Below are 24,206 nucleotides of genomic sequence, written 5' to 3'. Positions count from 1 at the left end.
CCATGGGCATACCAAATTGCAATTAGCTGACGTGTATACATTACAATCTAAATCTCATGTGAATAAACAATATAATTTATCTAACTTGGAATTTGGTACATGGCTCAAGGCTTGATCACGTGGCTACGTGACGGTAGAGGAGGTAATTTAATCCGTTTCTCTGTTCTTATCTCAGATGAAAGATAGGACCAACGCAATCAATAAGTGTGTGGGCATTGATATGGAGATAATAGCCTAGCTAAGTACCGCTTCATCTGTTCGCAAATCGTCACTTTGTACTTGAATTCTGTGCACTGAAGATCTCTCTGGTTGGAGCATGAACTTGAAGAGCGCGCTAGCGCTTTGCACGCTAGCATTTTGTGGTGAGTTACAATGAAGATGAGAATAACTTCAACAAATTAATTTTTGCTAAGCTGTGAATTAAGGAATGGAAACATAGTAATATAAAACTGCCCTATATGGTTTATAATATTTGTGTTTATTCACTACATTTCATAAATATTTGTAGTACTGTACCTACACGAATATAATTTCATTGTACATTTGTGCTCATATAAGTCTAACAATGTTTCCATCTAGTGAAGTTACTTTGCAACGGTAAAATGTTTTTGAACTTGGGTGTTTCTTTCTGTTGAAATTATTTTTATTCCATGAAAGGGTGATGTTTTATTACTAGCGGTGATGACTTATTTGAAGATGTTATTTCACAATTTTCAACGAAAAAAGAAAAGAAAAAAAAAAACACCTTAGTGATCACCTGCTACAAAATGTGTAATGTAAATTGTGACGGAACCAAAAGGGTACTTATTTAAACATTTCGTGGTAATGATATGTGGTATAGTGAACAAACCAGCGAACTAGCTGTATTTTCAACAATTACGAGGGAGGATCGAAAAGTAATGCACAACAACTTCTTGTGGCAACGTATTTAATAGGGAAGCAAAACGAAACAATGTAGAAATAAGCTATAGGTTTTACCTATTTTTCAACACAGGAACAAAGTTTCTCGACATATTTCCCCCCATCGTGACACCAGATTCAGTACACATCGTTCATAAAACCCCGTTTTCTGGGCGTATAACCACTTGCGCACGACTGATTTCACTTGGCCTCCTAGGAAGTTTTTCACTGGTCCGAAGAGATGAAACTCAGACTGTTTGAGGTCTGGGCTGTAGGGTGAGTGACTGCCCCCTCAATGCCTCTGATATTGGGTGAAGTTGCAACGGTCACTAGTCGGCCGGAACGTGCTTCATCGGTAAAATTTATTCGGCCCTATTCAAAGAACCTGCACCACCTGGAGATGTTGCTACGCCCCAGACAATCAGCACCATATACGAGTACCTCCAACATTTCCCTGTGCATTTCATTCGAACTTTGTTGTTTTGCTCAGAAAAAACGGACTGCACCTCGCTGCTCTTCACAAGTAGACGATGCTAGCACCCGTTCCATCTTTACTCAGTAGTTACCGCTCGTTCCGCCAGGGTGACACCTAATTGAGCCATTGCTGTCTGTAACGCAAGATTCAAACTATCTGCCAACTTTGAACGTCCTAACCAAAATAGTCTATCGCAAAAAATTGTTGTGTGTTACTTTCCGATCCTCCCTAGTATTACTCAATCAACGACAAATAATTTTATTCTCATCAATAACTGAACTCTAGTTTTCCCGTAAGAATGCCGAAATTTGTAGCTCACTTATCGACGTAGTCGTTGCTCATGGAACACAATGGAATAATAATGAGTGTCACATAAAGAAAACAGAACATAATGATGATGACGATGATCAGTGGAGCGATTGGTGGAATTCAGGCAGGGAACATTGGAGTTTTTCTGCCTCTATCTGAAATATCATCTTTATCCACTTTGGTTTCGCTGAAATTCTGAATTCGGGTCTCCAGTATGAACTTCAAGTTATTTCAAAATTTTTATTTATGAAACTTACAAAGAAAAGTATTACAATCAAAGCAGCCAGTGTATGTATGTATGTATGTATGTATGTATGTATGTATGTATGTATGTATGTATGTATGTATGTATGTATGTATGTATGTATGTATGTATGTATATATATACATATACAGAGCGTTCGCCTACAGGTGGGGCCAGGAAAGCGGCATGTGCTGTACGCCGCTTGGTACGCGTAGTTGTTGAGACACGCTCGACAATCAAGGTCGACAAGTTATCAGTTGTGAGCCAGCTGTTACAGTGTTTTTACGTACAGTGCAGTTTCTTGACACAATTGCTTAAATATTCAGCGTGTGTGTAAAATTTGTTAACAATGCAAAACGCAAAATTCACTCTTGAACAGAGAGTTTTAATGTATGATGCATAAGTGAAAACAAAGTCATATAGAGAGGTGCGTAGGCAATTTGAAGTGAAATATCCGGGTGCTCCAATTCCGGGTCAACAAATTAAGGACAACAGGGTCGCTAAATGCTACAATTCCTAAGCGAAAACGAAGAGTATTGACGGAAGAAAAAATTGATGAAATCAGTGCATCATTTACAGTTTTACACGCTCTCCTAATGAATCTCTAAGAAGTGTTTCACAGAAAGTTAGTGTTCCGAAAACACCATCTTTACTGCTGCTCACTTTTAAATTAAAACCCTACAGAGTGCGTATCGTGCATAAATTACGGCCTAGAGACGATTAAAAATGAGTTCGGTTTTGTAATTGGATTTTACAAAGTATTGTGGACGGTATTGTGGATCCTCATTTATTAATTTTCTCTGATTAGGCGTGGTTTCATTTACGAGGTCATGTTGCCTCACAGAACAATAGGTATTGGAGTACAGAGAATCCCCATTTAATTCATGAGGTTCCATTGCATGACGAAAAGATTGGCGTTTCGTGTGCTGTTACAGCAAAGCGAATTATTGGGCCCGTTTTCTTTCAAGATTTAGTAAATGCACAAAGATATCGCACTCTAATACTCGCGCCATATTTCAGCAACAGCCCATACAGCCCATGAATCCATGAACGATTTAAGGGACGTTTTTGGAGAAAGGATTATTTCTCAGGAATTATGGCCGTCACGTTCCCCCGACCTTACAGTGTGCGATTTTTATTTGTGGGGAACTCTAAAAAATAATGTCTATAGGAATAATTCTCACATCATAATGGGAATTGAAGGGAAATATAACAAGAGATATTAGAAAAATTACCGAAGACGAACTTATTCGTGTGAATGCTAATTTTATTAAACTATGCCAGAAATGTGTGCATTCAGATGGACATCACTACCAACATCGCCTATAACAAGATTAGTACTACGTAGAAAAATTCTCGTGTGCATGCTATTAGTATAGAAAGCTTATGGATAGACGATTCCCGCAAGCGACACCGCAGGCAGGCCGCTTTCCTGGCCCCACCCTTAGGCGAACGCTCTATATATATATATATATATATATATATATATATATATATATATATATATACACGTTAGGCCTATCAGTGACGTACTAATTTTTTTAACAATTTCTTGACATTTTCGAGTCTACAATAATCTGTATCGCCTCTAATTATTTTTTATTATTTATTTTTTTTTTTTTTTTGCTGTATTATTATCTACTTAGTTTTTTGACAAATAGGGTATAATTTTTCACTTGTGTATGAAGTGTTACATCCAGATTCCTCAGGATTGGCTCCGGAGGTTAAGATTTTCCTATACCTACTTTCAGTTGGAAATAGTACACTATCAAGCTGAATGATATATGACTAAAATATTCAATTGTAATTGTCACGATGTCAGCCTGAGTGACGCAAGCGGTAGACAAACGGAATGTTTCGACGCTTGGTCCGAAAGATTGTGGGTTCAAGTCTCATTTCGGGCATGGGTGTTATGTTTGTAATTAGTTCAAGAAAAATGAAAAGGAGATAAAAAAAGGGAAAAATTTAGGAAAATGGCCTCCGATCGGTAAAATTAAGAAAAAAAAAAAAGATAATATGCAGTATTCGACTCAGCCGTCTTACACAGCAATATTTCTGATCGCATGATATAGTGACGTGGTCAGTTTATATGATTCCAGATCTAAATTACGGTCTGGATAAATTTTATTGTGCGAAAAGTGAGAATTTAATGGCCAAACTATAGTGTATAAAACAGGGATGGGCATAACGGAGGGGAGGTAAATGTGATCCAGTTTACTCCTTCCACAATATTTCGAACGTGTCACCATCACATGAACTTGGCTTCTCTTCCGCTTAGGGCTGTATAAAACTAATGCGGCATGCCATTACTTTAAACATTTAAAATCAAGTTAAATAAATAATATATCCATTCATAACAGGCTATATGATCACTGTGACTTAGTACTCATTATACTGCAAAAAATCACTTACAAGCTCTAGGTTGCATATAGGCCTATACTGTTTGGTCAGGACGAGTCTATCTATATTAGGATGAATACTACAGGGACATCACTTTATTTTACTAACATTTTTAACATTAACCTGGCTATACTCGGAAACACTGTTACCTCCCTTCCATTACAGGAGTTTGGAGTTGCTAGTGCAATATGTAAGCAAATCATTTTACTAGCTATAGGAGGAGAGAAAAGTAGTGTATCCATTTATGTTACAGGGAAATATAGTATTACGATTTTCAGTTTGGTCATTACCTTACAGTATTTTATCAAAAAACAGTGGAATAGTAACAATTTTTTTCACAAACTCAAGTCTTCAGGCGGTTATATACATTATGTAATGTCTACTTTATTAACATATTACTAACGTAATTTATTACTGAGAATTTTGTGAGCACTTCCGTAAGAAACCCCAATTTCTACAGCTAACTTCTTGACCGACTTATTACGACCTCGCTGCATCTTTTCTCTAGCATCTTCTACAGCATCTTCTGTCACCTTTTTTGGCCATTTTACACTTTTCTTCCTTTCTGTACACTCCATTGCTCTAAATTTGTCTACCAGATTAATGACATTTCTACGAAAATATTCCGTAATGATATAATCAGGAAATTGTATAAAAAAACTGTTGTTCATATTCGGTTATATTGTAATTCCAGTTTCCATCATCGTCCTTCATACCTACAAACACTAAAACAAAACTCTTGTTTAAATAATGCTGTTAGGTACCGTACCATATTATAGGGTACCGTACTTTCGGTAACTCTAATCTTCACTTGTGCTCAGTCCACACAGATAAATTCAGTTATGCTACACACCATACCTGTGTGAAAATAAACTTCAATAATATAAGCTCTTTCTCCTATAGAAAACGCAACATATTTCTGAAACACACTGTACTTTGTACTGATTACTTCACTGCTAGCAACAGCGGCCGTAAGTTTGTGTGACTGACGTTAGCAAGGACATTAGTGAAAGGGGTAGGAATCATGTACATTTAGAAACGCAGGTACAATAAAAATTGAAGTAAAAATAAAACGATGTCCCTGTATTAGGCTTACTACATAAACGTAAAGCAGTTACGAGATGATAGGACGTGTAGGTACGCGCAATATTTTTCATCAGATTCACTTTAGAAAAAAAAATGTTCGCAGGCATAAATGGATTAAAGAACTTCCTGCATCTTAGCAGCGAAATTATGTAAGTTAGGAGACTTGTCATTAGATAATAATTCATACAATACCTTGCTGGTTTTACCTGGCATTTGAAAAAGGGTACTTATCTCTATGACTCGCGATAAATTGATCAGACTGCATTTACAACTAGTAGTGACTGTGGGTTGGATTTTCCATTAAAATTATTATTGTAGATTCTTGAAAACTTTCTCAGTTTCAACCTGCACAACAAATTACCGTACATTAAAATAACACACTGTTTTATCACATGTAACAACTATTTTATTAATACAAACCATTTTTTACAATCCCGTTTAAATTGTTACTTACAAGTTTATGTTCGCCAAAATTCTTCTTATGTTCAAGATCGAATTGCCTTCTGTTAGTAGGTTTTATATAAATCTCAACTGAACAGTTGAGACATTAAATTTCACCTTTATTCATAACAACAAAATAGTCTTGTTCACATGTTTCTTGGAAATTAAAACGAAACAGTTTATTGGCCATATTCCACCACTTTACACACCCCTGACTAGAACGCTATGGTATCGGTGCAACCTTTCTTGCTGTACGCACACACAGGCAGATAGAATATTGTGGAGGGAGAAATTAAGCGGCGGTGTATACAGTGCCCACGATACCGCCATTCTGGTTGGATGATCGTCCACCTCTGCTTCGGCATGTTGCCGTGAGGCCAGCAGCCGGCTGGTCGGTCTTGGCCCTTCGTGGGCTTTAGCGCCACGGATTATTATATACAGTGCCCGCGCGGGAACATTGTTCCTATCCCTAGTATAAAACAACGATAGTAATACATGATCATAATACTACATATTTCTGACATATGCCAGGATAGTTGACACCAATGTAAGTTACTGTAGAATGTAGATATTTACAAACTTCATTCTTTTTAGTTGGTTATTTAACGACGCTGTATCAACTACTAGGTTATTTAGCGTCGACGGGATTGGTGATAGCGAGATGAAGCCGAGGATTCGCCATAGATTACCTGACGTTCGCCTTATGGTTAGGGAAAACCTCAGAAAAATTCAACCAGGTAATCAGTCCAAGGTGGAATCGCACCCATGGCCAAGCGCAACCCCGGATCGGCAGGCAGGTGCCTTAGCCGACTGAACTATCCACTAGTTTCCTATGTACTTGTCTAGAAATTCCCTAAAATGTAGATTATTTAATTTATTGACTGAACATCATGGTACGCTACACAAATCCATGCTAAACGTCGATTTAATATCTACATAATTATCAGATTGTGATGGTACTGTTTCTTTTTGATTACGTTCAACACACTTTCTGTGTCTTTTGGTATTGCAGTGTCTTTCAGTGCACTGTTTTTGCCACTTTTACGTTTATTTTACACAATGTATATGTAATGTTGTCTATATAGACAGTGAAAATATTAGTTTAAATATCCTCATTTATGCCCTGCAATATTACACGCTTGAGCGTCTTTCCTGAGGCATTTTACCTCTGCAATGAACCTTCAACCATCTAAAAATATTAAGTATTATTTAAATAATACGACTAGTAAGAGCAGTGCTCGATAAGACTACTCACTATGACTGCGTCCCGATTCTGACTTTCTAGAGCAGTAGTGTCAGAGTTGTAAGCTCCAAAACCGGTTGTGGAGCTAGATCGGAGCGTGAACTTGCTTATGTCTGTGGAAACACGGGAGCACGCAACCAGTCTAGTGGAGCGCTCCTCTCCGTTTAGTCTCTGTCTGACAACGCTGCTCTAGAGGAAGAGGGCAGAGGATGTGTAACTTTTAGTATACGAGCTTACTTGTGCCTGCGCTGTGACGTCACATATACTTCGAACCAGACAACTTCATTCCAGTTTATAGGTAGCTGGAGCCTAGTTATTGAAAAAGCACTTAATTTAAGTAAATTTAATCGATTTAAATTAGAATTACAAGCCACTAGAGTGATAACATCAGCATAAATAATCAGTTCAATAGGTATACCCTATTTTATTTCAAGGAGTGCAGTTCGGTGTTCAAAGGAGCCACCGAACTGCACTCCTTGAAATAAAATAAGGTATAGATTAAAGATAAGTCATTAATAGCAACAACGAATAATGCAAGCAGCTATAAATGTTCAGTAATAAATTGCTGCCACATCTTCAGACAATACAAACATTAATACAAAATAAAATAATACGCTCCGATGTAGCCGAAATGGTACCGTATCTTGGTATAAATCTAGAATATTCGTGTTATCGTATTCGATTCCTGACAAAGTTGAAATAAAATTCCCTTGTATAAGGAAACATATGTTAATAACGGTAAATTATAGTGGTAAATAATAACACTTTACAATGTTATTTCAGCCGTAAATGCATCCACTATACCAAGAGCTATTCCAGCAGCCAGTGCGAGTGAAGAATCAGTGGTCAACACATTTACTGGGGATTGTATTTACTTCAAAGCAGGAATTACAATCCAAATATCCGGACAAGTGAGTATATTTTTGTATGTCCATCTTAATTTTCTTTTCTATGAGTATTACGCTTACAAAATGTTAAATGTCTTTGTTAAATAGGAGTTAATTTTTTTTTTTTAAATTACGAAGGCGAAAACAGTATATAGGCCCTACAATTCTCGATATGGAGGGCCAATAGAATAGGTACAAAGCGAGATCAATTGAAGCCGTTCAGAGCAGAAGTGGTGTAAGTCAAAATTGGGTGATGAGGTTTAAAGTAAACTTTCTGTAAAATACAGCGCAAAGTAGCAATTAATATTCAATTTATTTAAACTATTAGTAATCAGTGGATAGCACGAAGGACATATTAATTGCTACTTTGCGCTGTATTTTACAGAATTTTTACTTTAAACGTCATCACCCAATCTTGACTTACACCACTTCTGCTCTGAATGGCTCAATTATTACTCCACCGAGGCCAGTGGAGTCCCGCAGTCCTGAGCGCCACTTGTACTGCTCCTGCGTTCGTATAGCGTTATCGCTATAGTTCACATTATGCCCGCCGCTCTACTCGCCTCGGTCGAGTAATACCCACACAACAGTTCAATGAGATGTGCCACTCATACAGCCCATTGTGCAACCTCCAGAATTGAATTTCGATGTGAGCAGTAAATTTTACGAGAAAGTCTTCTTATTCAAGGACAGTTTTTCTTGTAGATCTGTATGCTAAAAATTTACGAAACGGATAAGATCAACATCACTTATTTTACGGGGAAATCATACTAATTATCAGAAAAATAATTTAATATTCCACCTACGCTAGAGCTTAATATTCAATAATAATATAATACCTAATATTTCTCTGAACACAATCACCATAAAACCTAAAATCGCGTAGCATCAGCCTCCATGGGAAGGAAACTCATCGTAATAACTCGAAGAACTTGCATTGAAAAATGAGACGTTGTGTTCCCGAACACGTTATCTTACTCTTTACCAAAGCTACCTTACAAGAAATTATCAATTTAGTAGAAAATATGTCTGTCAATAATAATAAAATTTTTTTAACATATCTTAACTTCATTTTTCACGTATAATGGGAATTATTATGGATACAAAGTTGTCGTTGCTATAGGTACTTTTTTTAAATATTATAGCCAACTTCCATTTGAAACACTTCTCTTTTACGAGTTAAGTTCAGTATAAAGCCAGTTGTTGGTATAGATCTGTAAAACTTATAAGTGTAACTTGACTATGTGACTTAGAGAATAAATTTCTTAATCACCTCTTAAGTCAACATCGGAAGATACAGTAGGCTACAATTCGCCATAAAAGCACAGAGAGCTCGAAAATTAACGAACATTGTACATAAACAAATAAATAAACAAACAAATAAATAAGCAAACAAATAAGCAAATAAATAAATAAATAAATAAATAAATAAATAAATAAATAAATAAATAAATAAATAAAGGAAATATACATATATACACAAATTATTTTCATTCATACTTTTCGTCGGCCTGGGTAGCGTAGTCGGTATAGTGCTGGCCTTCAAATAATTCCAGTTGTTTATCTTCACTTACTCGCAATGTCCATGTTTCTGTGTCATATAATTCCACACTCTACACACAGCACTTCACTAGTATCTTGCTTAGTTCTTTTTCTAAAGTTCCGTAGATAATGCTCATTTTTTATTAAAGCTTTCTTTATCATTGCTATCCTCCTTCAGACTTCTTATCAGCAGCTTATGTTATTACTTATAGTATGCCCAAGTATTTGAAGCTGTCACTTCGTTTCATTGCCTAATTTTGAATTCACACGTTCACCTTCGTTATTATTTTTCTTCCGATAACCATACTCGTAGTCCTCGTCTTGTTTGCAGTTATATTCACCCCATACTGCTCACAGCTGTCATTTAGCTCCACTAGCATATCCTTTACTATCATCTCCTCTTCTGCTAATGCCATAACATCGAAAAATCTTATGCACTTTATTCTTCTTTCTCCTACTATCACACAGCTAAATTACTCTTTAAGAGCCCACGGCACAGCTTCAATAACTTCTGTAACTGGTTATCACTGATGTTCCTTGTGTAGATGTTTTGGGAAAAATGAAGTAACTTCTTCACGTATCGTAACGCAATGTCTTGAATTGCACAGATTCACGTATAAATATTCTTGTTATTGCTTTCGTTTCTTAGGAGTTTAATAGGGGTAAAAACTAGTTTGCATATGAAAGATTGTGATTGCTTTTGAGCTGCCTAATTATTTATTCGCTGTTGATAAGATGCACAACGAATCAAATCCAAATTGGTGGATCTGAAGATGAAACAATATAAATGGAACGAGATCGTTCTTGAACATGTTGTTGGATTTACTGCACGCAGATCAAATCCAGACATCAGATGTAATCCGCTGAATAGCCTATGTTCTCCAGTATCAATGGCCCATTTGTTGAACTCAAGACGTCAGATTAAGATAGAAAAAGAGTTGGGTTCACGAACAATTTCCTGGAAAATGTGGCACGGAACATTTTATTAACGGTTAGTCCATAATATTGAAATTAGACTTTTCTCTTGTACTTGCTTATCACGATCAATATTTGCTCAATCGATATTTCTCTTCCTACACAAAAAATACTTTTTTCCCCAAATAGTTATCTTCCATTTATAACGAAATTTATCCCTGAAAAACACCACATCATCATCATCTTGCTTTTACGTGGACAAAAACTCATTGTGCAAATCTTAGAATAGGATCCTTCATGCTCACTCTTCTACCCAGCATAGAACGAAATAAACACTGAATATTTGCAAGTGTTAAAATTTTTCACAGAAAAGGTAATGCACATTGCATAACGGACGGTTCCGTTTCGACACTGGTTTCGTGTCTTCGTCAGCGTCTGGTCAACTGTTGATCTGAGCTGTGTAGAAACGGAGCCGTCCATTTCACAAGTTACATTACCTTTTTTAACAATTGTAACATTTTTTTTAAGTTTTAAGTTTTTATAATATTATACAAGTTATATTACATTTCTTTTTACAATTTTAACACTTTACAATTTTAAGTTTTTATGAAGTTCTATAAATTATACGAAATGTTAACAAATCATCAAAAGAAAATAAGAATGTTCTGCCGAAGCCCATACATACAAAACACATTCATCAGCTGTGGTTCCAATGGTAGCACATCTGAATATAAAAATACTGCCGGCTCAGTAGATGCTTGGCATAAGGCTGGTTGTTCAAGTGTTGTTTCGTGTATGTCTTGTGATGTCCTACTCCTTGAGGATGTCCAATACTTGTTAAAAATTGTCATACAAACGAGGACGCAATGCGACAAGATTTCCAATTCTTAAAAGTGTATTATTGTAATGGAAATATTTCATAAAGGACTTTTCTGTTACAAATCATTTTGACAGTTCCCTTCAAAATGATTTTGGTACTATTCTTGTTACTCACAGAATTATTGAATATAAGTTATTATATTTAAAACCAAATACAATTTTGCAGAATGACATACAAGTTCCATACGTAGAAAAGGAGGGTGAGTTCATATCTGAAGATTGTAGTAGCGCGGATGAAAACCAACTGATAATAAGATGGGGTTCTGAGATAACGCCGGAACCGACGACCACCACGCCCGTCCCGACAGACCCGCCGACGGACCCGCCGACAGACCCATCGACGGATCCGCCAACAGACCCGCCGACAGACCCACCGACGGACCCACCAACAGACCCGCCGACAGACCCGCCAACGGACCCGCCGACAGACCCGCCAACGGACCCGCCGACAGACCCGCCAACGGACCCGCCGACAGACCCGCCAACGGACCCGCCGACAGACCCGCCAACGGACCCGACAGACCCGCCAACGGACCCACCGACAGACCCGCCAACGGACCCACCGACAGACCCGCCAACGGACCCGCCGACAGACCCGCCAACGGACCCGCCGACAGATCCGCCAACGGACCCGCCGACAGACCCGCCAACGGACCCGACAGACCCACCGACAGACCCGCCAACGGACCCGCCGACAGACCCGCCAACGGACCCGCCGACAGACCCGCCAACGGACCCGACAGACCCACCGACAGACCCGCCAACGGACCCGCCGACAGACCCGCCAACGGACCCGCCGACAGACCCACCGACGGACCCACCGACAGACCCACCGACAGACCCGCCGACAGACCCGCCGACGGACCCGCCAACGGACCCGCCGACAGACCCGCCGACAGACCCACCGACAGACCCGCCGACAGACCCGCCAACGGACCCGCCGACAGACCCACCGACAGACCCGCCGACAGACCCGCCGACAGACCCGCCGACAGACCCGCCGACAGACCCGCCAACGGACCCGCCGACAGACCCGCCAACGGACCCGCCGACAGACCCGCCAACGGACCCGCCGACAGACCCACCGACGGACCCACCGACAGACCCGCCGACAGACCCGCCGACAGACCCACCGACAGACCCGCCGACAGACCCACCGACGGACCCGCCGACGGACCCACCGACAGACCCGCCAACGGACCCGCCGACAGACCCGCCAACGGACCCGCCAACGGACCCACCAACGGACCCGCCGACAGACCCGCCAACGGACCCGCCAACGGACCCACCAACGGACCCGCCGACAGACCCGCCTACGAACCCACCGATAGACCCGCCGATAGACCCGCCGACGGACCCGGAGAACCCATCACACATCATGCTGAATTCACCAGACAACACGCTGCACACATCAGTCAAGAAGCAAGAGCCATCAGCTAACAGGGATATATCATCTGGCAGAATTGATGTCCGCTCTTTAGATTGGAGTGTTGAGGAGTCCCCTGTTCACAGACGTCATCGTCGTTCCGTGTCTGCACAAGTGGATTATGAGTATAATCTCGTACTCACAGTTAAAAAAGTGGATACGAGTTACAGTCTGAGCAGCATACGCTACTACAAGAACACCGGTGAGTGAAATTGAGCAATTATATACTAGTGTAAGCACACCATTTAATAAGATCTTTTATAAAGAACATATACATAAACAGTAAATAAAAATGGCGTGTTTTATTCAGTAGTACCACAAAAGCAATGACTTTTTCCTAATAACATTAGACTAGCAGAATCCAGGAAGGTCTAAATCACCATATTTGAATAATTACCAACAAAGGAATCAATCAACATGGGCTTTCTATTGTGTTTTGTATTATTATTATTATTATTATTATTATTATTATTATTATTATTATTAGACTATTATTATTATTATTGCCATTATTATTATTATTATTCTGTTATTGTAGAACGTGGTTCGTTTCTTATTTATTTCACATTCTACCTGTTTTTTTTTAAACATTCTTTAACAGCTCTTAAAACCAAGTTTCTAATTCTAATTTGAGTAATGTATTTTCGTTGTTGGGATTGAAATTATGATTCACATGTTGATATAACCACTGCCATAGCCCATGAAATTTAATTTGCGTTTCTCTCTATTCTTCCCTCTCAATTTCCTCTGCGACACATTGCTTATACTTGGGAAGTTGTCGGTTCCATTCAGTGTTTCCAGGTTTTTACGGAAGAAAATCTTTCAGATGGGTTGAAAAATCCCCCAAATTTAGACAAAAATCCCTCTTGGGGTGGTAAGGTCTAAACTCCAAAATACACTTTTTAAAAACGAATTAAAATAATAAATTAGAACAAGACAATGTTCCTAATAAATATCACAGTGCAACAGGGCACTCACCCTCAGATCGGCATATTATTGATGATCCTGTTCACATTCTTCTTCTGCAATCAGCAGCCCAGCTATTTTGATGTCTCTTGAATCATTGTTGTAGGCTACATATTTTCATTGAACAGCTTCAACATTTCAACGGTGATTTGTTCATGTTGCTCATGTCTAGTTTCATCCGCACTAGAGACAACACTGTTTTTGCTGATAGTCCATTTCTTTTCTTCGTTTTTATATCACTAACCACTGAAAATATGCGCTCTACAACATGGGGTAAAGAAAGGCAAATTTTGACTAGTTTTCCTAAATTTTTTAACAAAAATTCAGAATTGAAATTGTGACGTTCTTCTATTCGCTTCCAAATTTCTAATACAGGCAAATTTAGATAAGCAGTTTTCTCTTCAGAAGAAAAATAATTGAGTAAAAGGCTCCATTCATTTAATACTGATTCTTGGTTTACTTTTGTCTTGAATTTATCAATTGTGAAGTAAGTGTGATACTAGACCTTTCAACAATCTTACTGACACCTAATGCAATTTTTGGATGTAGAAAAGTCAAATTACTTATAACATCTTGTTGAAGGGGCAATCTTTTCAAGGACTCATTGAAAGTTACTTGATAGAACTCTAAACATCGTAATCTGAACTTTTATTTTGTCATCAGATAACTTTCTTGTAAAAACACTGGTAATTCTGGGGACATTTTTCAACTGTAATGGATTTTTTATGCGAGGGCGTGGAGCTGTGTCTTTCTAATTCACTCTTACCGGCCGATAGTTCCATTTTGCAACACAAACATTTTACTTTATAGGGATCATTAGATTTAGCCAACTAACCTTCAAAATGAGGTTCCTCCTACCATGATTCAACGAATGATTGTTTCCTCCAAGATTTCTCACTTTAGATAACTATTTCCTGATTTCACGTTTTTTTTAACGGCGTGGACGATCCTTCTTGAGAATCATTCATTGTACCAATAAAATAAACACACGCTTAAAAATATCGGTAATTTAAAACTAAGAAAATAAACAGACACTAAAAAATATCAACTTAAAACTATGGTCATAATGTAAAATATGTACATTTTTCCCGACTGTTAACACAAGCACTTAACTTACGGTAGGCCTATATTCCTAACGTACTCATGTTCGCAACAATCTATTCTCTACTGAAGTACTGATTCGATTTGAATATAAAGCGGAAAGACGTAAACGACAATGGTAAATGGCAGCCAACAAGCAGTAAAATTAAAAAAGAAAAACATAAATCTCATTGGTCGTTTCTATCTGAATCACTCAACTCATTGTTGACTAACCATATCTGTAGTGCTCGGGAAAAGTGGCACAAGTAAAAAATGTTAATTTTACAGGAGAAGGAAAAAAACTGTCTTCACACTAGTTTATGTCGATTTGATTTTCTTATATATGAATTGAATCGGTCATTGCAGAAAGGGGATAAGTCATAAAATCTTACTTTTGAGATAATCAATAAAAACTGTTTTCTTCTTCCAATACTGGAGTAATCATTATAAATATTTTTTCTTACTTTGTTTATGAATAGTGAAGTATAATACTTCATGTTAGACATCTGACGTCTCAAACACTTTTGTTTAAAATTGTTTAATCGAACCATGACTTATCCCCTTTCTGCAAGGAATTGTTAAATATAAAAGAAAAAAATATATAATTTACAATTTTGGGCTAATGTAGTATTTGAAAACAAACTAAATGTTAATAATTACAATGATAATGATGTTTTTGTGTGTAATTACTACATTACTGTCACCATTTCATAATTATTTTTGCATTTTAATTATTATTCCTACTACAGAAATGTACCAATATGTGATTTTATATCATAGTTTTAAATCAAAACTCTATTTTTAAACTAATACTTAAAAACTGCATATAGGAGAGCACAATAAAAATACACTAAAGTACTACACAAAATTATTTGTTTCAATTGTTATAGAGTGTATTGTTGGACGTTGGAAACCACGTCATTTTTAAATTCCTTGTCACAAGGTGGCCAGTTCAGGATCTCTTCGTAAAAGAAAGTGTGTTCCAATGGAATGTATTGCCTAACTTTCGATACGTCTTCGTATTAATGGGAATTTTCCCATTGGTTGCTTTTGTATAGGCATTACTATGCGTCCAGAACCTGGTTTTTTCATACAGAATCTGTGTTTCCTCATTTCACTACCAATGAACAAACTGGATCATCTTTAGAGTAAACAAATTCACTGAATTGTGCTGAAGAAAACATATTCTTATCTTTCCCTTTCTTCCTCAGTGTGTCTAATAAGCAGGTGGTTTTCTTGTAATACTCTGACAAATAGTATTTAAAATTCAAAATATCATCAGTAGTAACTTATTCTGTAGAAAATCTGTTGTGTTTGCTTGGTGGATCAAGGTATTGTACTGGTCTGGCACATATACCCTGTCTGTCTTCCTTAGCGCTTCACTACACCAAAGTTGCGGTCACAGGGAAGAAATTAATGGCCTCGTTGTGGAAAATAATGAATGATTTTGTTAAATCTCCCCATTTGGGTCAGTGCAAGCAACAATCGAATTAAGGTAATATGATTTTTATTTTTCCCTCCACAGTTATCAGAGAAAAGATACAATTCCTTGACTGAAGAAGGGACATTATTTTCAATGTAGTTTAGAAGGAACACACTTCATTTGAAGATTTGTGGCCTATACCTCCATGATAGGAATAGAAGTGCGCCGTATGGTTTTTGAAATTGTGAATGTTGAAAATTGATGACCCAAAGTTGCGTCTAAACAAACAATGATTAGTTTCTTACCCACATTGTTCTCCTGTCGTACGGGCTGCTACAGACTTCCCAACGGAATTGACGTTCCAATGCCTTCAGTTTATTTTTCTTATTTACATTTCTGCGGTAGTTAATTTCATTGCGTTTACGTTTACCACTAATAACACAGTTTCCTTCCCCTGGGTCACTTACTACTTCTAGCTTATCTGTCATTTTCCTTATCAGCTGATGGGCGCGTAACTTATTAGATCCATGGCACTCTGTTGCTTCACGTCGTCAGTCAGTGCAGAAAGAAGGTAAGTCGCTGACTTGTCCCCTTTCTGCAATGACTGCGCTGCTTGTGGTACTCTGCTTTGCGTTGAGAATGAGCAAATTTGTCCCATTTCTGTATAGAAATGTGTGTCTAGGTCTGGAGAAAGCAATGGCACTCTTAACTCATTTTCGCGTTTTTCATGACTTATCCCCTTTCTGCAATGACCGATTCAATTATTGTAATGGGAAAAATATTTATGTCTCTTTTCCCAAGCGAGCAGATGTTCCGTAAGTTGTCAATAAATTAATAAAAAATGTTTGTAGAAACTGACATGCCACTTTTCCCAAGCAATGCAGATATATTAAGCATATAATAGAGTTTTCAGTGTTAAATCATTTCTATGTGCTTTTAATAAAAATTAAGAGACTCATTTTATTAAGCATATAATAGAGTTTTCAGTGTTAAATCATTTTATGTGCTTTTAATAAAAATTAAGAGACTCATTTTATATCTGAAAAATAAAAATAATTTGAAAAATATTAAGAAAATGGAAAAATTGGAAAGGTGTGAAAATCACTACATTTTATGTCATTCTGTCAAAAAATCCCTCAATCCCTTTTCAACCAAAAAATCCCTACGCCGAGGGATAAATCCCTCAACCTGGCAACACTGGTTCCATTATTCCCAGAATTTATATCGTACTTAAAAATACAACACTGTCTTTAGTAGTTCATACACTCAAGACAGTGTTGGAATGAAACCTAAAGACGAAAATTGTAAAAATACAGGACTATCGACAACAATGAGTTTATGAAATGCATTATACTTTTTCCAACACATTTCTAATATTCAATCAACAACACAACTCTACATTATTACGGTGTGAAAGTTTAGGTTCTGTATTCTTCTGCACAAAGCATGGATAAATAGACGTAAAAGTAATGCAATGAATTAACTTCTTTTTAATTGTAAGAGTTATAAAAAAATAAAAAAAAAAGGAATAACAAAACGTCTTATTCTTATATCTTATATCTTCAGGGAAGGAGTACAGCATTACCAAAGATGACATACTCAAAACTGACGTCGGATCAGAGTTCGTGTGCAGCGGAGGTGTTGAAGTAAAGGACGGAGATATGACAGTCTCCTTCAGACGAGTGGAGTTCCTCGCCTTTGCAAACGACGAAAATGTTGAACTACGTAAGTTAAACACTTTGTTCGAAGACAGGGACATTAACGTTTCTATGAATCCAACACATTATATCATACCATACCATATCATATCTTGATATCATACAGCTTTATATATCATGTCATACAGCATCATGTTGTATGTCATATGACACCATATTCATATATTATTACATCATACCACACCACATATCATATATCATCACACACATATCATATCATATATTATATCATATCATAGGCCTATATAATATCATACCACACCATATATCATATCATATCATATCATATCATATCATATCATATCATATCATTATCTCCTATCATATCAAATATCTCTTATCATATATCTATATATTACAATACATAATATCATGGATACTATAAATCATATATCGTGTAATTATATGATATCATACAGCATATATCATTTACCATGTGATACAGCAAAATATTGTATGCCATAAGACACCACATTGTATAGCCTACACCAATTGAAGATATTGGTGTAAAATGAGTCCAGCTCCATTCTTCAGAACTTTCCAGAAGAAATAACAAAACTGAATAAGTGAAGGGATGTATTATTTTACACAAACGTTTTGGACTGATATGAGGTAGTTCAGCAAAAATCCACCACTCTCAATGTTTTTTTTTTTTTCAACTTTTCCACGTATATGATTCAGTTATTGTAATAATCTGTAATGATACTGATGGTACTGCCTCCATTTTGCATCAGAAAATGTTATTTTTCAAGTTTTTATGCCTAAAAACTTCAAAATAATGTAAATATGATTACATAATAGAAAAATCTACTTTCAGAAGTTGGTATAGTTCTGTTTATTTTTAGTGCTTAATATTATTAGACTTCTCATCAAGTCCACACCTGTGGAGTAACGGTCAGCACGTCTGGCCGCGAAACCAGGTGGCCCGGGTTCGAATCCCGGTCGGGGCAAGTTACCTGGTTGAGGTTTTTTCCGGGGTTTTCCCTCAACCCAATACGAGCAAATGCTGGGTAACTTTCGGTGCTGGACCCAGGATTCATTTCACCGGCATTATCACCTTCATTTCATTCAGACGCTAAATAACCTAGATGTTGATAAAGCGTCGTAAAATAACCCAATAAAATAAAAAAAAATAAAAACTTCTCATCAGAATGGTGAGACTATTCTACTCACTGGCATTTAGAAGCATACACATTTGGATGGTACGTATGTTGTTTCTAATTCTTTTATTTGAAGGAACTTTGGTTACTTGAGCGGTACAGATGCAGAGTAAAGATGTAAGTCTTCATTAGAAGGTGCATCGTAATTGCACCAGCTGACGCAACTCCTTCAGGTTTGGAGCTACCCCCTTTTGCACTGGTATCTTCAATAGGCCGTATATACAATGTGATTCAAAACCTCTGCGACAAACTCTGAGGGGTGATAGATCTGACAATAAGGAACTCTTTTTGTTAAACAACCTATGTCTTTTGACGCGTCGTTTCGAAGTTACGTTGAAACTGTTTTTGCGCGGGCGTATGTCAATGTATGGGAATGTGTGCAACCCTGCTTGTTTGTAATAGACGAGAAGGGCTGTTGTTGTTTGTTTACGTCTAATGTTCAATACCTTTCCCTTTCACTTCAGTGTAATCATCAATTGAGAATGGATGTCTACACTTTTCCCGAGTTAGCCGACATGGTAATGTGTTATGGGGAGGCTCGCGGAAACGGAAGAAGAGCTTTCCACATGTACCAACAACAATTTCAAAACAGAAATCACCCTCACCACACAGTGTTTGCTCGACTTTATCAGCGCCTTCGAGACGATGGGTCTCTTCGTCCCCGGCGCATTGGTGGAAGACCGCGTAGACATCCATTCTCAATTGATGATTACACTGAAGTGAAAGGGAAAGGTATTGAACATTAAACGTAAACAAACAACAACCCTTCTCGTCTCTTACAAACATTTCAACAAACAAACAAACAGGGGTGCACACATTCGCATACATTGACGTACGCCCGCGCAAAAACATTTTCAACGGTAACTTCGAAACGATGACACGGCAAAAGACATAGGTTGTTTAACAAAAATAGTTCCTTATTGTTAGATCTATCACCCTTCAGAGTTTGTCGCAGAGATTTTGAATCACTCTGTATAAAATATTTTGTAAATACGTAATGTGGAAGCCAGTCGTATTGCTGATGTCATGGGTGTTCCACCACTTGCCTTTTGTAGTGTGTCTTATGTTATTTCCTTACCACTAAGCAGCATTTTCACGTGCACAACTATGCTAGCGGCTTCCGTCATGCGACCAGCAAGATAGTCGCGACAGAATCTCTTTGGATAATCACTTATCATTACAACTAATCACTTCATATTGTATTTTTTAAAAAGTTTTGAAAGTAGGATATATAGTATTGATGTTCTCATTCCCATTGCAATTACTAAATTGTCTTTGTCGTAGCTCAACTGTGACTCATTCGTGCGCCAAAAGACGGTGTTTTAGTTATCTCAACATGCATTACGCAGTGTGTTTTTAATCAAGATCTCAGAACGTTTTTTGGCACTTAGCACGTTTAGAATGTTAGGTCCTTAATTACTGCAATGTGCAGTTTATGTTTAATAGTACGATTACGAACGTCCTCTTATACAAACGTGAACAAAGATATGCTGTGTAATACGTAGTGGCAAACGGCTGTTTCTGTTTCCTCATTTGTTTCTTGCTCAAGAGCACACAGTGGAAGATATGTTGTTCCTATAGTAATGGTATAACATTTGCTCATTTCTCAGAAAATATTAATTTTAGAATCCATGTTTATAGGACTTTTATTTCTAGCTTTGATGCGCACTACCTCCTGTTTAAGTACTGGAAAATTTTTTTCTGAACATTCTGTATAATAAACGAGCAGCCTAGTTTGTGTACTATATTTCGGAGATATTAATTATCACATACAGAATTATTTATAATTTTCGTTGCAATTATGCAATATTTATTATATATAACACACGAGGAGAGCAATAGTAAGTGCACTTATGATCCCAAATATTTAACATAATTTGTTACGCGTGGGTGCACAAGTGAAAGACGAAATTAAAAGTAAGGAATCTCAATAAATAAATCCGTTGCGGGACAGCACATGGAGAGCCAGGCCTACTTGTGAACGATCATCCAATCAGTAAGGGGATTACATGTGGTCAACAAGAAGGCCATCTTCCAGCTGTTATAGACGGCTTGCTATTCACTATTCATTGTAGCTCTCCAAATTCATCACCGGTTTCATACATTGCCCGAAATTTTATGAGAAAATTTCTTCCTCCATGAAGACCCGAACCAGAGCTTATTCCGTACAGCTAATTCCTTGGCATGAAGCGCTCGAAAAAGCAGCTACGGTATGGGATTCTCAATATATCATAAATCGCTTTTAGATTTCGATTATCGTAAATAAAGAAATAAGGTTAGAAATAATTATAATATACAGTATAATTCTGTGACTTTGTTTCAAAATTTTGGGGATGATAGAGTTGACCGTTATTAGGGTTCCATTTTATTTTATTTGAAAAATACCTCACTAAAACACGGGACATTTTGTAAAAAAGCGGGACACCAAAAAAAAAAATGGAAAAATCTCAACATTATTAACTACAGTAATTAAAGTTTAATTATTCGATGAGGGGGATATGAATCCTTTATAGAGAATACCATACATAAAATTATCACTGTATTATTATTATTATTATTATTATTATTATTATTATTATTATTATTATTATTATTTATGGCTCAACGTTTGGTCGCACTGAGTTTTTGTCTTGCATTATGATCATAATAATAATTATATCCATCAGCAGACTTAAAATAAGATGTGTAATTCCTAAGTTATTGATTGTTGTCATCTTGCAGGTGATGATAATACAGAGATAATATTTTCTTTGCTTACTTTATACTTTATAAAGTATACTCGTATTAAAACAATTATATTTTGTGAGGAGGATAGAAGTTATTCCTGGCAAGGATATTAATATGAATTTATGAGAGGGGGATAACTTTCCAACAGGTGGAGAAATCTCCCTCATCCTCCCCGTTAATTCGCACCGCGGACGTAAGCATTATATATTAAGTACTTGAAGACATCACCTGTACAATATTATTCCCGTTGAGATAAGCGCTACTTCCACAATTGACTACTCTTACTTAACTTACATAATCGAATAATTTTCTAAGCAACAAGTTCACTTTGTATAATTCCTTAAAGGCATGCAAATGTACATACAGTGTATAATACGAGTGCCTATGTATGTGTTAGTGCGTGCGTGTTTACGCCATCGAGCGAAGTAACGAAAATAGAATCTAATGTAACTACAATGTCTGAATTGGTTATATAAGTAGACAGAAATGTAGCTAATAACATGGGAATCTAAATAGTTACGAAATGTACAGAAAGTACTGTATTTTCATATTAATGACACTGTTTATTTATTTAATTTCAGAACCGTGTGAAAATCACGAGGATGAACCAGCACCAGAGTTACCAGTAGACCATGGAGATCCAGACGTTGGGGATTTCGGTGTAGGGGACCCCGAGACTGGCGAAGCCTGTATCCAAGCAAAAATGGGCATCGTCCTGATGGTTGCATATCAAAACACCGATGGAGAAGTGAGTATAATGACGACTTTAAATTAGTAGACTACTAAACAAGTGCAAGATTTTTGTTGTTAGCAAAGATCGGTTCTGTAAGATTTAAAAAACTACTGCCGAGATAGTTTTCAGACCCTATTACCCAGACTGGACGGTGTAGAATAATTTACTGGTTCAGCAGTGGTATTGGTGCTAGTGTATCATGTACGTATATTGAAAGTATACAGTGTATTTAATGTTATGTTTTATTTAACGACGCTCGCAACTGCAGAGGTTATATCAGCGTCGCCGGATGTGCCGGAATTGTGTCCCGCAGGAGTTCTTTTACATGCCAGTAAATAAGTATACAATGTTTCTGTGTCTTAAAAAAATGTTGTATATACAATGTAAACAAAAGAGAAATTTTAAGATATATTACGATTTGTGTAATAATAATAATAATAATAATAATAATAAATTATTATTATTATTTATTTATTTATTTATACTGCCAGAATTAGGGCCATAGGCACTCTACAAGGTCACAAAGTATACAAGCAGTAAAAATTTAACAGAAAATTAAACAAGAGAATACTAACATATTACAAAAAAAATAATAGCATAACAAAATAGACACTAAACAAAATGAAAATAATATCATAATAGAAAAAAGGAAGTAAAATACATTGGAATATAATAAAAGCAACTCAGTTAGTACAAATAATTTATAGGGAAAACGTAAGGAAGAATACAACAAAATGGAATGTAGTAAAATAATAATAAAAAAGAATAAAAAAGACGAAAATTAAATAAAATCCACAATAAAAAGGAGTATGATAATAAATTCATCTGGTGATCAAGAGAACAAAAAAGAGGAAAGGAAGGAAAATAAATTTTTTACAAAACTATCGTAGAGAAAAGAGCTTATAATTGAAAGGAATCTGAATTGAAGAAGTGCAATTTTAGTCTATTTTTGAAACTAGATAATGTCCGACAATCTCTGATATGTTTTGGTAGAGAGTTCCAGACATGAGCTGCAAAGACGGTGAAAGATGAAGAGTAGAAGGATGTTCTGTGTTTAGGAATAGAGAGTGTGATATGGTGTTGTGAGCGAAAGGAAGGAAATCTTTACACTGCAGTGCACTGGGACCGTTAGAAGTAAAAATACAAATTAACCAGTGACTCTCTGAATGATTAGATAAATGAATGAATAGGTAAACAAACAATTAATTAAAAACAAATAAATGGCGAATGAGTGAATTAGTGATGAGTAGACTTCGTGGAATTGCCACGAAAATCGCAAGGTTTACTGCGCATGCGGTATAGACTGTATGAGAAAGGGGCGTGCAAAGGATGGAGTATGCCTCTGATATAAACACCGAGCAGTATACTGTGGTTACAATAAAACCTGTATCCTGCATTCAAGAAATATAATGAATGATCATTGAAGTAGCAAATGTCTAAACATGTAAATACACATTTATTTTATAGTGAGATATATTACCACTTAAAATTTAACGTAAGATATTCACATCATTCTTGAATATGTGCATTGCAGTGAAGAGTTACGTACATTTTGAGCGACTGCAAAGTAATCTCCTCCGATGGTCACTTAAACAGTTTTTATATTGGGAAATGTACGTTCAACATCACACGATGTAATACGTGCATATTTG

General features: G+C 36.8%; 1 protein-coding gene across 1 annotated transcript in view; it reads left to right on the top strand.

Annotated features, from left to right (window-relative positions):
- Positions 1-202: 202 nt before the first annotated feature.
- The window catches only part of LOC138709317 (uncharacterized), a 35,650-nt gene continuing 11,646 nt past the window's right edge, over positions 203-24,206 (top strand). The window contains exons 1-5 of the mRNA XM_069839993.1: positions 203-362; positions 7,882-8,009; positions 11,488-12,949; positions 17,783-17,941; positions 22,403-22,569. Of these exons, the coding sequence (XP_069696094.1) occupies positions 317-362; positions 7,882-8,009; positions 11,488-12,949; positions 17,783-17,941; positions 22,403-22,569 (1,962 nt within the window). The 5' untranslated portion in view covers positions 203-316. The remainder of the gene's footprint in view (positions 363-7,881; positions 8,010-11,487; positions 12,950-17,782; positions 17,942-22,402; positions 22,570-24,206) is intronic.

This window comes from Periplaneta americana, chromosome 11, assembly GCF_040183065.1.
Source record: "Periplaneta americana isolate PAMFEO1 chromosome 11, P.americana_PAMFEO1_priV1, whole genome shotgun sequence".
Lineage (NCBI taxonomy): Eukaryota > Metazoa > Arthropoda > Insecta > Blattodea > Blattidae > Periplaneta > Periplaneta americana.
Note: the sequence above shows the minus strand (reverse complement) of the source record. Positions and strands in the feature narration are given on the sequence as shown.